Source organism: Mesoplodon mirus, assembly GCF_964341445.2.
Source record: "Mesoplodon mirus genome assembly, chromosome: 5".
In the NCBI taxonomy this organism is placed as follows: Eukaryota; Metazoa; Chordata; class Mammalia; order Artiodactyla; family Ziphiidae; genus Mesoplodon; species Mesoplodon mirus.
This window is the reverse complement of record NC_138980.1, coordinates 171,959,431-171,977,576: the sequence shown is the minus strand read 5'-3', so window position 1 is coordinate 171,977,576 and position 18,146 is coordinate 171,959,431. Positions and strand designations below refer to the sequence as shown.

The following is an 18,146-nucleotide window of genomic DNA, read 5'->3' as shown; positions in this document are numbered from 1 at the left end:
GGGGGCGGCTCGCAGGGAGATGGGGAGACAGATGGGTAACTATGGAGACGTCGCGGGCTGTGAAGACAGAGGGATGAGGCACAGAGGGCAGTAGCCGGGCGTCTCCAGGAAGAGAGGAACGCAGGCCACTCTCTGCCTCTCTGGAGCCAGCTGCCGTGAAAAAGCAACAAACTCGGCAAGGCAGAAACCCGTGGAAACCAATCTGAAATTCATGGATGCTTGGAAGGAAAAAAATAAAATTTTTTTTTAAAAAGACACCTGATTTATGAAAAGGTGATGAAAAGCAAGGAAACTCAAAACGTCGGCCAGAAGGCACAGCCAATGAGAACCCACATGGAGTGTTTTTTTTTTTCACCTGATGATTAGATTTGAAGAAAGTAATACTCTTGTAGCATAAATAAGGGGAAGGAATGCAAGGCCCTCAGGTTCAGAGGAGGGAAGGTGGAGGGGCGGGGGAAAAGCTTCCGGTGGTTTGGGGAAAGCAGAGCCACAGGCTATGATATTGAGGGAAGAGAGCCATGAATAAATATGAGGATGGAATTCCAGGAGGACCCAGGTGGAGCCTGCACGTGACTCTGAACTGCTAGGCCTGTGCCATGACCCCCGCTCAGTGCTGAAAGGGAAGTACCCCCATCCTCTTCCTGAGGACAGAGCAGACCCTCACACAGAATGGGGAGGAGGCTTAGGTCAGGGAGACACACAGGAAAGGAAGGCCGTCCTCCGGCTGTGGTCCTCTGATCGGAGCACAGATCGCGGCCTCTCAGGGGTTCCCTACAGGTCATGCCGATGTCTGTGACTCCAAGACTGGACTCCATACTCCTCCGTGCTCAGGAGGACCCCTGCTAAGGAGCACCATCCAGGGCACGGAAGGAAGACGGAGCTCACCTCACAGAGGGGTATGTGGGCTTTGGGGTGAGTGGGCTCTCACATCCAGGCTCATCTCGTACAGACACCCGCTGCGGGTGGCCTCCAGACAGGGTCCCCCCGCGTGCCCATGGGTCGTGGAACAACTGTTGCATTCAGTGAGAATATACTTTACAAACTGTGAAGTACTCTACAAATGTGAACTGTGCACCAGGCAAAGCAAAGGGCGATGTTTATTTTGTTGCGTTAAAACTGAGTCCCCCTACGACTGAGTTCCCTTGCTGAGTTTATGATTATGATTAATCCCTCTATCTGAAACTTTATTTCCTTTCTTGTCCCCTCCGACCTCAATTCTCTGTTAACTGAACACTAATCAACCAGAGTCAGGACTAAAATTGCCGTTGTTAACATCGTTATTGTACTATACTTGCTATTATACGTATAATCATTAACGTACAGACTCAGGTTGTTCCTCCAGGTCAAGATGAGCGAACGGACCCGCAAGCCATGGACCACCTGGCCAGAGAACGCACACTGGGGACATCCTGACCCCCTGAAACTCTGATGAAGAAATGTCAAGAAAGGTCACAAGAGGATGATTAGCCCCAGCTTCTTTTCTCTTCCCCTTTAAACACTGCCCCCCGCAACTCAAAGACCAAATAGGAGTGGATCTGAGGCTTATCTCCCACTCCCTTGCCTAGCGCCCTGCAATAAACCCTTACTTTGTTGCAGACACCAGCTCTCAGAGCTGGCTTCCTGAGCCTCGGGGCACACCAGCCCTTTCTCAGTTACAGCCTCCTGAAAAGAGACTGTCCACTTCTGCTGAACGTAAAAGAAAACACTGGGTTCAATGTTTGTTTTCCACCCGCTTAATTTAAGGTATTTGTATTAATACTGGCCGATTCTTAAAAAAAGAAAGAAATGTACAAATTTATTTATTTATTTATTTATTTAGAGGTGCTCCTTTTACAATATGGATATGGTCCAATTATAGAAAATATTTTCATTTCCACAAATTTTCACCTCAGTTCGGAGCTTCCTAGTAGCTTCTTGGTTTCTTACTATTAAATGCTGCATTTTGACTATTTTTCAAGAAGGTATCAAGATATCAAAGGAATGAGGGCACAGGTAAGCCTACATCAGTAGATACAGGTAGATGTTTTACAATTTTGTTCTCACTAGAAAACTTAGCAATAACACTAGAAAACTTAGCGATAACACATTTAAAATTAGAATTTGAATGCCACTTATGGACTAATCAGGGAAAAGGAAACATGATATAGAAGTGGCAGGCCCCTTGGAAATTAGCTAGGCACGTAAGACATGATTAGGTCACAATAAATTACGGGGCGGGGAGCATGAACTTTAAAGTCCAGGTAGCTACTGATTGTGAACAGCAGAACAAGTATTTCTCTAGCCATGAAGAAATCAGAGTTATTTTGCATGTGAAAACATTCAAAACTCCCTTCCATGTCGCACTAGCAGGGGACAGCTCACTACTACAGACTTTAGATGACATCACCTTACAGGCAATGGTTTCTCATGGAAATGGCAGAAGGCACGTGACCTTCCTCTTATCCCCATCACCACCCCCGCCTCCCCAGCTGTCCTGGGTCCCGGATGCCAGGCAGCCTGAAGCGGCGTCCAGCCTCAGGCTCCCCTGTTCTTCCGTCTCCTACAGTCCACCCAGGAGAACCTGCCCAGTCTTGCCTGTTAATTCCACCCCAGGGGTTCTGTTTCACATCCACCCATCTCCCTTCCAAGTCTTGTCAATTCATCCTCCTAGGACTGTTGGACACTCCCATTTATGAGTTCTCAAATGACCACAAGCACAGCCTTGAGGCATGTGGATCCAGAAGACATTTTGATTTTAAATTCACCCGGTTTCGAAGGCCCGTGGCACCGACCTCCTCCCCTCCCACGTGCCAGCACCTCCCCTACATTGTTATGAAGCCAACTGTTCATACAGGTAATTAGGACAAATGATAGCTTTCAACATTACTGCTTTTTCCAATGACTACTATTCTAACAGCAAGGTTTTCTACTGCTGCTCATTGCAAATAGATAATAGTTTAATAACGTTAGGGGTAATGTAACTTTGGTCAAGTGACCTGGAAACGTAACCACAATTTATAATATTATTTCTACAGCAAAATGTATTCTAAATGATTTTTATGAATTACAACCAGGCTGTAAGCTGTAGACAACACCAAAATACAAACACACAAACATAAAGCCGTAAAAAGAACCCCTCTAAGGTTGGTCCACTGCCTGCTGTTTACACAGTAAACATGTCATATACAGAGAAAGGGAGCAACACCTCATCAAATTTAATTCCAGATGACACCTCTGCTGTGACCAGGCCCTGGTCTAACTGTAATATTATCCTAAGCACAGCACAATGATGTTGAGGATGAACTTCCTTCCCCCAGAGTCCTAATGTATTCCAATGCCAAATATTCTGAAGTATTTTGAATTTTCCAATCACCATTTCATTTAAGCAAATGGCTGAGAACTGACTGTATTATAATAAATCAGTTTTAAAGCTTGAAGGAAAAAATGAATATTCATAGTATTTGCATTTAGGTGAAAATGCAAAGAGCTCCCATTATGGATAATGGAATGCAGTGGCCCCTTGGGGAGAAGGGGAAGACAGGAACGAACAGAGCGGCAGTGCTATCCAGACACTAAGTATTTCTTGTTGTTCCCACGGAAATGCATCATTTGTATTCTCTCTCAGGCCAGCAATGTAAAACATCTCACTAGATCTATCAACGAATTTCCATGACTGAAATGGAACTCATTCTCTTCACCAGCTCACTCCAAACCAGCTCTTTTAAAGTTGGGTAACATCACTGTCAGCTTCATCCTCTCCCGGTGGCCAAGTCCCTCTGATTCTAGACAGCTTTTCTCTTTGAGCGCTCCCTCCCCGCCCCCAGCCCTACTCCAGGCCTCCTGCCCCTCGCCCGTGGTGGCCACAGGAGCCTCTTAATTGGTTTCCCCACCTCTGCTCTCACCTCCCTCTAATTCATCAGCCACACCGAAACCAAAGTTATCTTTCGAATATGCAAATCCAAGCACATCACACCCCCACTGAGAAGCCATCAGCATTCCCCAGTGGCCTAATGATCAAGGCCAAACTCCTTACCCGGACTGATGGGGGTACTGTCCCACTCATAGTAAGCATCTGCCATTTTCCACCGGGAACTCTTGCTTTCCAGAATAGCAGATACGCCACTCTCTTTAGATCTCAGGCCTCAGCTGGAACCAAAGCTTCCCTGACCCTTAGGATGGGTTATAGGATCCTGGGATAAACACCCTATGCTTCCCCCATCTCAGACCTGATCACATCCTTTGGTAGGTGCCTGCCTGTCTGTTTGCCCTTCTAGATTCATCGCTGCACAGCTAAAAGTCAGTCCTTTTTCCTGCTCCGTCTTTAGTGACTAGCACTGGACCTGCCACGCCGTAGGTGTTCAAGAAACATCTGTTGAATGAACACGTTCATGAAGACACTCTTGCGCCCTGCATTCCATATTCTCCATTAATAGTGAAACTATTCTCCATTTAATAGGGAAAACACTCCAAAACGATATAGTAAGCACCTGAGAAAGAGGGATACAACTTTCAGCTCATTAAGCAGCCCCATAATTTGTTTGAAACACCTTGGTGTGTTCCTGCCACAACTGTCAACAAATTTGAAAAAGGCTTGGTACCATTTGTATGTCTAGATTGGAGAAGGGGCCAGTGGTACATGTAGCTACCTTCCCCAAAATCTGTGTCAAACAGCAGCCTATGATAAAGAGAAAATGAAATTTAACCTATCATTTCAAAAAGTGCACGTTACCTAAATCCTAGTAATTCAACTAAAACCAACCAACCAATCAAAAAAAAGCCAACAACAACAAAAAACCCACTACTGAGCAAATCCAGCCTGAAACATCTTTTCCCCAAAGTAGGAAAAAAAAAAACAAAAAACACACAGCGAAAGTATTGCTGACGCACATGTAAAATCCAAGTGTTTCCAGCATCTGCCCTCCAGCATGCTTTTGTCCCTGCTTGCCCCTAACCCAGCTGGCTCTGGTTTAGCAAGTCCCCTTAATGAGAGTCACGGATTCAACACAGAGCAAGAACAGTCAGTCGGCTCTAGTCAGGGACGGGTGACAATAAACAGGTGTAGCAGCAGCATGCCTGGCTCAAAGTCTTAGTAATACTGCTTTACATAGGGGCAGGACTTCAGACTTTTCAAGCTCTTTCGTGTCTAGTCTCTGTGTGGTCTGCCCTTCCAAAAGAAGGTACAGAAACCCCTTATACCCATTTAACAGCTGGGAAAGCTGAAGCCCCCAGAAGTCAAGTTCTTTGCTCAAGGTCATAGAGCCAGTGGGTGCAGGGATGGAGGAGGTCAAGTCCAGGGGGCCTATCAGGAGTGGACGTTCTTTCTCTCATAGTCAGCTTGCAGCACTACTAGAAACTACGGAGAAGCCACAGGGACTCAGGGCCTCTCTCAATAAGCACGAACTATTTCCCCTCTGTTTGCTCTGCTGCTTTTCTCCAAGGACGGCTGTACACAGCAAGAAGACCAGTTTAAACTGAAGAACCCAGGGGCAGGGTGGTAGCAAAGAGAGAAGAACACCTTCTGTTCTGTTTCCCCTAAATATCACTAGCTCCGCATTCCCCTAGAACAGTCAACTCCAAATACTCTCCTCGGAGACCCTAAGCATGAACTATTGGTCAGAGTAGACTGGCTGCTCTGCAGAGAGACTGACGACCTGGCACAGCTGTTCAATCTGCTCATCTTTAAAGTGGGGAACGTGACGACCCCACACCGTACATGCCAGGAGCCTCAGGCAGGACCTGGCACCTCGGAGGTTGGTTAAGTTTTTCTTCCTCTCCCAGGAGTTCATCCAGGAAGTTTGGGGATGCAAACTTCCTGAGCATCACTGAACTCATCCAAAAAAGCACTTTCCTCTGCCGTGAAACCTGCAGGGACAGATATCTCCCCAGATGTATGAGTAAAACCCACTCACCCCTTTTCTTTCTTTCTTTTTTTTTTTATTAGTTTCTTCTTTATAACAAAGTGAATCAGTCATACATATACATCTGTTCCCACATCCCTACCCTCTTGCATCTCTCTCCCTCACACCCTCCCTATCCCACTCCTCCAGGTGGTCACAAAGCACTGAGCTGATCTCCCTCTGCTATGCGGCTGCTTCCCACTAGCTATCTACCTTACGTTTGGTAGTGTATATATGTCCATGCCTCTCTCTCGCTTTGTCACAGCTTACCCTTCCCCCTCCCCATATCCTCAAGTCCATTCTCAGTAGGTCTGTGTCTTTATTCCTGTTTTACCCCTAGGTTCTTCATGACATTTTTTTTTCTTAAATTCCATATATATGTGTTAGCCTACGGTATTTGTCTTTCTCTTTCAGACTTACTTCACTCTGTATGACAGACTCTAGGTCTATCCACCTCATTACAAATAGCTCAGTTTCGTTTCTTTTTATGGCTGAGTAATATTCCATTGTATATATGTGCCACATCTTCTTTATCCATTCATCCGATGACGGACACTTAGGTTGTTTCCATCTCCGGGCTATTGTGAATAGAGCTGCAATGAACATTTCGGTACATGTTTCTTTTTGAATTATGGTTTTCTCAGGGTATATGCCTAGTAGTGGGATGGCTGGGTTGTATGGTAGTTCTATTTGTAGTTTTTGAAGGAACCTCCATACTGTTCTCCATAGCGGCTGTACCGATTCGCATTCCCACCAGCAGTGCAGGAGGGTTCCCTTTTCTCCACACCCTCTCCAGCATTGATTGTTTCTAGGTTTCTTGATGGTGGCCACTCTGACGGGTGTCACTCACCCCTTTTCCTCCCTGTGCTTCTGCCTAATCCCCAGGGGAGTACGAATTTGGTCCAAAGTGTGCTTACTGAAAAGAATGAAAGTCCTGAAAGAGTTTAAACGTATCACATGATGAAAAACTGAATGGATGTCTCAGCATCTAAAAAATGCTTTTAATAAAAGAAATCATTTGAAGGAGTTCAGTACCATGTGGCTTTGAAAGAAGTAGAACACAGTTTCCGGGGGCAGAACTCACTGGACGGTAAAATGGCATCCTGATTGGGATTGTCCACTGGGGGCCGGGGCCACATTCAACAGGCGCCTGCAGGGGAAACTGGGACAACTTTCTACAATGCGGTGTCGCACACAGTGGAAGGCGTGAAAAGGTGCGCATGTGCACAAGTATTTCTAGTGTTAATCCAAAGAAATAATCAGAAGCAAAGATCTCTGAACAAAAATGTTTCAGAGCGCTATTTGTAATAGAATGAAACAGGAAAAACTGAACGTCTAGCTACAGAGTATTGTTAAGTAAATTATGGCGTATCCTTGTGAAAGAATGCCATTAGTCATATTTGAGATGAATACTTAAAATCAAGGGAAACTGCCTGTGATATAAAGTGGAAAGAGGTTACAATTTTGTTTGAAAATACATGGATAGAAAAGAGATGAGAAGGACATGCACTAAAATAATAAATAGCAGTATCTCTAGGTCGTGGGCCTAGAGATAATGCTATATAACCTCATTTTCTTCTTGATACTTTTATTTATTTTTCTTCTTTATACAATGACTCTAACCAGTATAAAATTAACAAAAATTTTTTTAAAGAGAGATCCTCTTCAAAAGCCACCAGCTTTCTGAGTAGCTTATGAAGTTAATGAAAATTTTTAAAATGTTGATAAACTATACATAACATAAAATTTATCATTTTAACCATTTACAGTATACAGTTCAGTGGCATTAAGTACATTCACAATATTGTGCAACCATCACCACCATCCATCTTCAGAACTTACTTATCCCGAACTGAAACTACCCATTAAACAGTAACTCCCGGGGGCTTCCCTGTCCCTGGTGGTGCAGTGGTTGAGAGTCCGCCTGCCGATGCAGGGGACACGGGTTCGTGCCCCGGTCCGGGAAGATCCCACATGCCGCGGAGCGGCTGGGCCCGTGAGCCATGGCCGCTGAGCCTGCACGTCCGGAGCCTGTGCTCCGCAACGGGAGAGGCCACAGCGGTGAGAGGCCCGCGTATCACAAAAAAAACAAAACAAAACAAAACAAAAAAACCCCACCAAATCGTACAAAATAAGGGGAAAAGTTATTTTACACAGAAAGTCAAATTTTCTACCTGCCTTAAATCCACTAAAATCCACAACATTGAGCCACAGTTTGCAACAGGAAAGAGTACTAGCGCTACACAGTGTAATACGGTGAGTGGCCGCGAACTCAGTTATCTGGGACCAAAGGCATGTGTGTCACTTTGTCTTAGCAATTAAAAAGGCTCCCACAGCACGCAGGACAGCTGTGGCCTCGGAGGGAGGGGCACCAGAAACCTTCTGGGCTGATGGAAACCCTCCGTATCTTGCCTGGGGTGTGGGTTATGTACGGTGTGCATCTGTCATTTGTCAGAACTCATGGACCTGTTCGTGTACGATCTGTGGACCTCACTGTAGGTAAACGATACTGTGATTTCTAAAAAGGAAAGAAAAACAGGTCCACCAGCCTCCTCCCCTGACAGAAGACGTATTAAGCCTAAAAGAAATTAGAGTAAATAAGAATTTTAGGAAAACAAAAGTGGTTCTGCAGCTCAGCTACTGATGCTCGCTGCCACCGACTGCTTAAGGCCCTTTAGTGGATCTTCGGAACTCAGTCCAAGCTCCTTTCTCCTCGCTGCTGAAACACTGGTTCATCCGGGGAAGACTGGTAAACACTTGGACTAACTACCAACAGTGTCAGGGAACGTCCCAGGTTTGGTAAGCAGCCCAATAGGTGTGAGGCCCAGGTGGTGTTGGCACATAAAGGTGTGGGCCTTAGTGTGGGAGGAGGGGAGGTACGCCCTGACCTCAGGTGGGGCTCCAGGTGATGCAACACTGCATCGGAAAAGGGAGGGGATGAGAACCATAACCCATCCCAAGAAAAAAACCACAGTTGAATGTGAGTCTGGAGCAGAGAAGAGACCCTTGACTTCCTATTTTGGATCGGGCTGGTGGCAAGGGTCTTTCCCGTTGCTTCTGAGCTGGTCTTGGCTAGGATCATGAAGAGGTGAAAGTTACCTCTTTCTTACGAAGCGTGGTTACTTGTTACTCTGTTCTGCGCTGTCTGTCTTTATAAAATGTCAAGTTTAGGCCACACGTCGTGGGAGACCGCTGTGTCCCAGCGCAGTAACTTTCCTGCCAAACCATCTAGAGCGCTCAGACAATTTGTTTTTCTTTTTTGTCATCTGCTATTTTAGATTCTCCACACTACCATTCCCCTGTATTGAAATGCATGACCCAGTGGCCAACAGATCTCCAGGCTGTTTATGGAGCAGCCGTAAGCATAGCTACTTCTTATCATCCTAAAGACAGCTTTGAAAACACAAAGCAGCCACACCTAAGCCAACTGGCACATGAGAAAACGACAGTCCGGGACTCAAAAACTTCCCTAGATTTAATGTTATATTTCTAAAAAAAACGGAGCAGGGATTCTGACAAGCTGACTGATGTGGTGGACTCATTATTATTTAGTTAAGAAAACAACCAGGAGTGACCAGCTTTCACCCTGTAAAAGCTCTTGCTGGGCCACAACCCGGAAAGCTTCCTGACCCAAACTAATCCTTTCTGTCTCTCTGACAAAATAAGCTACTTTTAGTTCTCACATCCTGGGAGGATTACGGCCACAAAGCCCACTTCTGCCTTGTCTCCTTCCTGCCTCAGTGTTCTCCCTAGAAAGTCTCGTTAATCTGCTTTTAAAAACATCCAGCTTTTCAGCCATTTAATTCCAACTGAATGTCCTGCGGAGCCTCAGCCTCACCCTTCTAGTCACCCTTGAAAGTTCTTATCCAGGGAGTCCCACGTTTGCTTTTAACTTCCTCCCAGCCTGAAGTCACAGGTCCCCAGGGCCGGCCGCCGTCCCCATCCAGGTGGGATGAGCCCAGACGAGGCACAGGAAGTGCACTGGGAACGTGGGCTTGGAGGTGCCTCTCGCCAACTTGTGCTGGAGAAGAAGGAGCCATACACACAGCCCCTCCCCCCGCCCTGAGGTTGGGGACAGAGACGTGGACCCACGTTAGTAAGAGGACTGCCCATTCATACTGACAAACCCATCTACAGAAAGGCAACCCCGTAACGGCGCTGGGTGCCAGGCTCATGGAAAGCCTCGCTGATCTTGTGATATCAAAACCCCATCAAAAATGTAAAAGCCAGCTGGGGCCCGTGAGCTAACTTAGACCAAAACGTACTCTTCCCGCAAGAAATGAAGCTGGTCTATCTGTCCCTTGGGACCACGTGGCATTCCTGGACCAGTGGTCCAGGCTGTTTTCTGATAACTCATTATCTAGGAGAATAAATACCACCTTTGCCCTGACAAATAACTAAGTTCTTTCCCTTCCCAAGGTGGACTTGGAAAACATTTTTGGCATGGAGAAGCAGCCATACAGAACCAGAAAGCTGTGACGCATAAGTCTTCACTTGACTGAGGTAACTGTAGTCTTGGTCATCTTAAGCTCATTTGTTCTCAGCATCGTGAGCGGTACTTGGTTTTTGGCACAGCCGCTGAGTGATCCCCAAACCACAGAAAGAGCAAAATTAAAACAAAACAGAAACAAACCTGGGGTTTGTATGGCTTGATATGAAGTCTGCTAATTTCCCTATCCTGGGACTCTATTCTCATCTTTGCAGATGGGTGGTATCCACTTTGGGGACAGGAGAATTTACGGAGAATGAGGCAGGGGTGACAACCTCCAGATAAGAACTGCCTCTGTGTGGTTTACTGTTCATCGCCATGACCACAGACTCACCGCGCTACTGCAAGTACGGAGTACCCTGCCGTACGTTAGTTATCACAAACTGCAGCGTGCAACCAGGCGTCTCACTCTGTGATGCTCTGACTGCAAAAGTGTTTCATGTATGTTTTCTCAAATAGGACCTGATTTGAGAGCAGGGCCTGGATCAAATCTGGCAACACTTCCCTTATGCAAAGGTCACGTACCTGACATTGACTCTAGAATCTCTCTAGAACAGAAACCAAAATAGAGCAGGGCAGGAGAGCTAGTTTAACAAAGTGTATAACTTTTTTCGCAAGGGAGACCTCCAAAATTATTTATTCTTCATTTTTTTTCATGGATTTCTAATGGATTTTAGTTTTGGGGGCCCAGAGCAGATCCAAAGCAGAAAATTAAAAAGCAAGTATTCAACATGTATTAGCTATTTTTATTAATTATTATTTTTATTTTGTCAGTCGGTGCCAAACTCTTTGTTAAGTATTTTGAGTATCACCTGTCAGTGGATATCCTGTCAGCTGATTGCCAGCACAACAGTCACAAGCCACCAAAAAAATGTTCATTGAGTTTTGCATATAGTATTTATCTACTATGGTAGAGAAAGGTGCAATATAGATTTCTTGTACTACAAAAAGAAAAAGAAAACCAGTGATTTGCATTTTAAAGGATGAGCTTCAGGGACTTCCCTGGCGGTCCAGTGGTTAAGACTTCGCCTTTCAGTGCAGGGGGTGCGGGTTCAATCCCTGGTCGGGGAACTAAGGTACCATATGCCTCGTGGCCAAAAAACCAAAACATAAAACGGAAGCAATACGGTAACAAATTCAAGAAAGACTTTAAAATTGTCCGCATCAAAAAAAAAAACCTTTAAAAAATATAAAGGATAAGCTTCAGTTATCAAGAAAATGCACTCACAGAGGTAGCTCATATCTAGATAATTCTGCAATAAAACAGGGTTTTCTATATTTCTATGACATTGCCACATCAACTAATAAAGTCATAGGTGTTTAAAAAACACTGGATTTAATTTTTTTAATATAGATATGACCCAAGTCACTCTGGTGTAAGTTTAAAGAGGTTTATTTATTTCAGAGCAAAAAGACATGGAAACCAATTACTGGCCATTAATATAAAACTGGGCTTGTCACGTCAAAAAAGTGAGATGATGCTATAAACGATATTACTTGGTACGCTTTTAAAACTGCTTTTAAAGAATCAGATGTACAACTAGAAAGAGATTTAGATATTGTCTTGATGTAAGAAGTATTTGATTATCTTTTGAAGGAGATGCTTGGGAAGATGTATTCTGACAAAGTAGTTAGGCTGGTCATCAAACAACCTCAATAAATAAATGAGTAAAGAAACAAACCGCAGAATTATACCTCTGTGGCTCTAGAAATAATCTAGTTACCTAAGTGCAGTGAAAGAGAGGTACTATAAACACAGATGTACCCCTAAAGGAAACTGGGAAACACAGTGAAGTGAGTATCAGTTGGACTAACGAGGTCACGGTGTCCTTGACTAAATATGGACTGCCAGTGACCTCATTTTCTATGTATGAATGAGAAGCTGAAACAGGCCTCAAATTATGCTAGGCATAAAGCCCAAGGCAGTCAGAGAAAACACATTATCTACTTATTACACAGAGATGCTCACTGAAACTTTATGTTGGAAAAAACAAACAAAAAACCTCAGCATTTAAACAATAGGGGAATATACAGCAAAGGAAATTACTGTATGCTCATGCAATCACATTATACTGCTATTTAAATCACAGTTAAATACTTTTAAGTGATATGGGAAAAATGCCTGTGTTCTGTGAAATATATATATATATTATTTATATATATATATATAATATATATATATATGTACACACACATATGTATATCCTCAATTATGTAAAAAAAAAAAAAAAAATTGGCAGGAGATACCCAAAACGTTAAAGGGGTTTTTTCTTCAGAGTCAAATTAGAGGTATTTTTACATTTTTCCTCCATTTTTTAATATGTAATCAAACTTTAGATGGTATATGTTACTTTAATAATTAGAAAAAAATAAATGTTGTTTTGAGATTTAGTCCATCATTGGAGGAGAAAAAAGTCTCTCACCGACAGTTACTTAGAAACTTAACCTGGGATTTACTTTTCTGTCTGTAAGTACTTTGGAAAGTGGAACATACAATGGACACTTCTGTTATTACTTAGGGCAAGCTCTGCCTGGGGAGGTCTCTTCCATCACTTAGTGAACTTGGATGACGAATCCCTGCCCAGTAGTGGCCAGTGCCATGCACAACATTCACTTAAAAAAAAAAAAATTCCTGTACCTCCTGGAGACCTTTTTTTAAAGTGGGGTGAGGTGGGGGGCATTTCTCTACTTAGTAGATGAGGAGAACATTTATTAAGCTACTTTTCCTGGGCTTCTCTCTCTCTTTTTTTCTTTTTCCCCCCATTTTGTGATGTTAGTAACTTGAAACCCTCTTATACTGTGGAAGCCTAACTCTAGGTTTCTTAAGTTAGAAAGGAGGGCTGGGGAAACATGAAACATTCCTATTATACATCTTACTCTAGTAATCAACAATCCATATGCAAAACTCTTCGTTCACAGATAAATCCCTTGGGTCTTTGATCTATTATATTGAACCCAACCAAATTCAGTGATTCACTCAGGGTTAACTGAAAGAACTCAAGTAATCTCCTGAGTGTCAAAGAGTAGACTGCCCGGCACTGAGCAGAACACATTTCTTCTAAAGTGAGAACAACTTCAACTTTTTCTCTTTCAAGTCTTCACAAGAGCTGTCCTTAACATTTTAAGTGTCATTAGGCACCTTATAAAAAAAATCACTGATTTATTCTACCTAATTTGGTGAACTTGGCTTTTAAGGAATTCAGGGACTTTGTACCAAGTTTAATGTTAAACAGAAATCACAGTCCTCTGAATATGGTGAGATCCCATGGACATTTGCAGACCCTTCTGAAGAAATACATTGTATTTCTTCAATGTATCTTCATATCTTCCATCTTTCTTTAGCGATCTATATTGCACTAATGACAAAGACTAAGTGATTTCTAAATAATTTTGTGAAGTATCAGTTGTTTCTTATCTTTTTTTCCCTCTCTTTTAACCAAAGGCTATGCCAACCTTGTCAAAATAAGATACAGCATTGATTTAATTAATTATCTGGATAATTTGGCCCTTCTTACATGTGGCCCTCTTGGTCACAATCTCCCTTTTCTGAGAAGCCTTGTTATGATTGGCTTACATCTGTTGAGTCTTTAAAATTCAAACTATGACAGCTAAGATTACATTTAAGCCAAGGCTGGAACTCCAAAAAACCAGAACTTACTTCTAAATGTCTAAGAACTCCTGGGGGTGGCTGTCAGTGTGCAAGCAGAGAACAGAGTGGCTAAGGGCCAGGAGGATACGGCTGGAGCCCCGGCTCTGGCCTGCACTGCCTGTGTGAACTTGGACAAGGGCCTTAACATGCCTAGGCCTCTTATTCTTTCCTCATGTATAACACGTGCTGAGATGTTACAAGCACATGCTAAGTGCTCGATGAATGGAAGCAATGAATACTTTTGCTTCTCAATCTGTAAAACTAGAAATAAAATGCTAATTCCACATATACTGCAACTACCTTCAAGTGTTCTACACAGCTAAAGGGTTCTACAAACATTGTTTTAGTTTCTGCAATAAGGGTGTATTCTCATTTCTTCCATGGTGCCTATGCTTAATATTAAAAAGCAGGTCATGGGCTTCCCTGGTGGCGCAGTGGTTGAGAGTCCGCCTGCCGATGCAGGGGACACGGGTTCGTGCCCTGGTCCAGGAAGATCCGGCTGGGCCCGTGAGCCATGGCCGCTGAGCCTGCGCGTCCGGAGCCTGTGCTCCGCAACGGGAGAGGCCACAGCAGTGAGAGGCCCGCGTACCGCAAAAAAGAAAAAAAAAAAAAAAAAAAAAAGCAGGTCATTTTATTCCATACAGCTCTTTTTTTTTCAGTGTAGAATTCAACACTTGCCTCCACCCCTAAATTACTGCCACCATCAAAATTGAAAAATGTGATGATAGATTTCATTAGAGTAAATATTCCATAACATTTGGGTTTCTGCCCTGACTGGCCTATAACATTACAGGGAAAGCTCTACATAACGGGTGACATTCATGGAAAACATCAGGAGGCCCTGGACGGGCTGTTCCAGGCTTCGTCACAGCAGCCCCACACGTGGCGCTAATAGCTCCGAGATAACGTGTAGTTCCTTCACACAGTCACATGTGCTGCTTATTCAAATTTCAGTGGAATCTTGCCTATAGCTGGGTTTTCATTTTAAAGGGTCTGTCCACATTTCCGACAGAAACCACAAACTGAAATGTTTATTATCAGTAAACAACAACAACAAAAAAACAACTCATCTAGGGAACATTTACAATGATTTCAGTATCCTTCTGTTCTTGACAAATTAGAGACTTAAAAGCTAATGAGCTATTTTATTTTTTAATTTGGGGTTTTCTTCATCATCTCGAACACCCGTGAACCAAGGACTGTTTTGACCTTTGGACTCCCGTGTCACCTAACCTACTTTAGAATTAGTAAATTACTGAAATGTGAATCATGGTTCACTCATAGCAAGGTATACTATACACCTGCCCACTCTGAAAGAAGAACGGTAGAAACCTACGTGTGTCCATCTGTCCATAGAACATGACAAGACTCCACCTCAAGAGCTGCATACTTTCACAAGTCTCCCGTAGACCCGTATTTGTATATAATAGGTTCACTGCTCCTCCTCTTTATTGTGTCTCAAAGCAGTTGGGGTACAATGTTCTTTTATTCATGACCCACCTATGACCAGGTCACTCTTTAGCTCACACTGCAATTCTTTCCCTCCAGTTTAACAGTAAGAAAAAGTAAGTTCTGTTCTTTGCACCCTGCCCCATTTTGCAAAATTATCATCTGATACCGGAAGGCAAAGCCAGGTTTTGGAAACGTATCAATTTCTTCCCTCCATCTCCCCACCCCTAACTCTGATAAAATACCTCTACCACCAGGCAGCCTGTAACCTCATAAATACACTGGTGCTTAAGGGATAAGGACCTCAAAGGACACTTACTGATAAAACTTGCTTCGGTGCAACAAGACAACTCTTCCAGCTTATGTCACCTATGACAAGGAGGTTAGCAACGTCTCAGGATGAGTGTGAATTATTAGTCCCACTAGGATAGACCACCTGTGTAGTCATCTTTTATGTCTAGCTTCCCTTTTGTGACCTCAGGGAGACCCCTTTCTTTACACTCAAATCAAATCCTTAGTTATATCACCTTGCATTAAATCAAGGCAAATGTGAGGCAATACTGTGGTATGTTTCAGGCCATTTAATGATGGCAAAGAATACTCATTTCTTCAGTTATCCCTATATAATACACACACACACACACACACACACGCACGCACACACACAGCTGCTACATTTCAGGGAGAAGCGATCAGGTGAGCAGCCTGGACTTTCTGCCAACCTTTGGGGCAGCTCCAATTAGATAAGCTTTAAAACTGTAAAAGGTTGAGGTGAATACACAACACTTGACTCATCTAAAATGTGCAGTGTAATAAATTCAGGCCTAAAAACCTTTCCAAAGATTAGAGGAAATGCCCAAAGTCACCAGTTAATTATGCAAAAAGGGAAGGGTTTGGGGGTGGGTGGGTGGAGGTGGAGCATCAGAGGAGCCCTTGGGGGAGGGACCCTGGGGAGGTGCGGGCAGAGCGAAGTGGCAACAGAAAAGATATAATATTTCATTAAAGGAAATAAATTGGCTTACTAGCTAGACACAGGTCTCCAGAGGCTATGCTGCAATACATTGTGAACACTTGTCAGCAATAAAATTCGAACTAAAAAGTAGCTTACAAGGTGGGCTAAGTACTCGGGAGCTAAACAGTTGCAATCAGTCAAAAGTTCTGAGCACAGAGAGACAAATGCAAGCAGACATTCGTCAAAGGGAGGAGTCAAATGAACCCCCTTCCGAAAAACTGTTTGGTTTTTTAAAACTAAAGGTGCATCAAGATAGGTGCCTTTTCTATATAAACCTCCTTTGAGGTCTCTTGACTTAAAGGAAAAGAAATAAGAGTACTACAACGCCAGGAGCTGCTCAGTCACATGCCGGGGCCAGTTCCGACCGCTGCCCATCAAGGTGACAGGCTGCTGCCCTCTTCCCCCAATCCTCTTCCCGGCCTTGAAAATGCAACTGCATCCCGCCGCAGGCCTGCGAAAACGGGCCGCACAGGCAAAGTGCGGAGTACCGGTGCCCCGCTGCTGGAGAGGCTGCAACGCTCGATTTGCAATGACGCCACATGGAGAGAAATGGGGGAAAACATGTAGAAGAAACAAGGACGAGAAGGCAACAAACAAACATGTGTTCCCCTTCTTTAGTGGTGCAAGACGGAAAGAAAGGAAAAAAAAAAAAACAACAACAACAAAACCCCCCCCCGCAAACTAGAGATGGCCAATGGTCGGCTTATCAGGACACACATGGGACGCCTCTAATCCATACATGAGCTTTAAAAAAAAAAAGAAGTACCTGGGAAATCAACTTGGACACTTTCTAATACAAAATTCTCCCCATGATCACATCACCACAAACTCGGGATAAATAAAAACCCCAGCACTCAAGCTATTAGGAACTACATTTTACTTACAAACCAGAGGTTTACATAATCACAAATTACATAATACTCCTTCTGTGCACTAAAAATCCTTCTGTAGGTGAAGCTCCAAACCCTCCGGTCGTTTAACGTTTTCCAGGGAGAGCTGGAGAAGTCTGCGGAAGAACTGGGGGGAGGGGGGCATGGAATGCTGGAAAGTCATCTTTGACAAGCTGTCAACCCAACCAAATGTTCCAGGATAAAAAGAGACTCGGAGCAGGTGACTCTCCTCTGTCCCCATCCCCTGCCGCACGGGCGTCTAAGGCCAAGGCAGAGGGAGCAGGGAGCAGGGTGTGGGGCGCGGCCGGGGCTTACCTGCTCCCCGAAGTCGATGGCTATGTTGGTGATGCCCAGGGGCACCAGGAACCGGATCAGGGGCCAGTAGTGCGTGAGCGCCGGGAATTTCACCATAGTCCCCGCCGTGGGCGGACCCCACACACATCTGCCGCCGGGAGGAGACTCTGCCGGGAGGCGCGGGCCGAGCAGGCCGGGCGGGGGCGCGGGCGGACTGAGGCCGGGACCGGCCGGGTCTCGGGGCGGCGGCGGCGGCTCCTCGTAGCGGCTGCGGCGCCCTCTCCAAGCGCGGCTGCTCTAGCAGGAGATCCGCAAGCTCAAGTCCATCCCTGCTGCCCTCCCACACAACAAAGATCTGTTGGGAAAAAAAAGAGGAGGGACGGCGGCGGCGGCGGCGGCGGCAGAAGGTTCCGCTGACAGCGGCTCCATTATAAGCGCTCTGGGGCCCGGAAATAAATAACCGCGCGCACGAGGAGGCGCCGCCGCC

The 18,146-nt window shown here is 44.6% G+C and overlaps 1 protein-coding gene across 1 annotated transcript in view; it reads right to left on the bottom strand.

The window, feature by feature from the left end:
• The window catches only part of ANKH (ANKH inorganic pyrophosphate transport regulator), a 144,813-nt gene extending 126,708 nt beyond the window's left edge, over positions 1 to 18,105 (bottom strand). The window contains exon 1 of the mRNA XM_082623160.1: positions 17,681 to 18,105. Within this exon, the coding sequence (XP_082479286.1) occupies positions 17,681 to 17,776 (96 nt within the window). The 5' untranslated portion in view covers positions 17,777 to 18,105. The remainder of the gene's footprint in view (positions 1 to 17,680) is intronic.
• Positions 18,106 to 18,146: the final 41 nt, after the last annotated feature.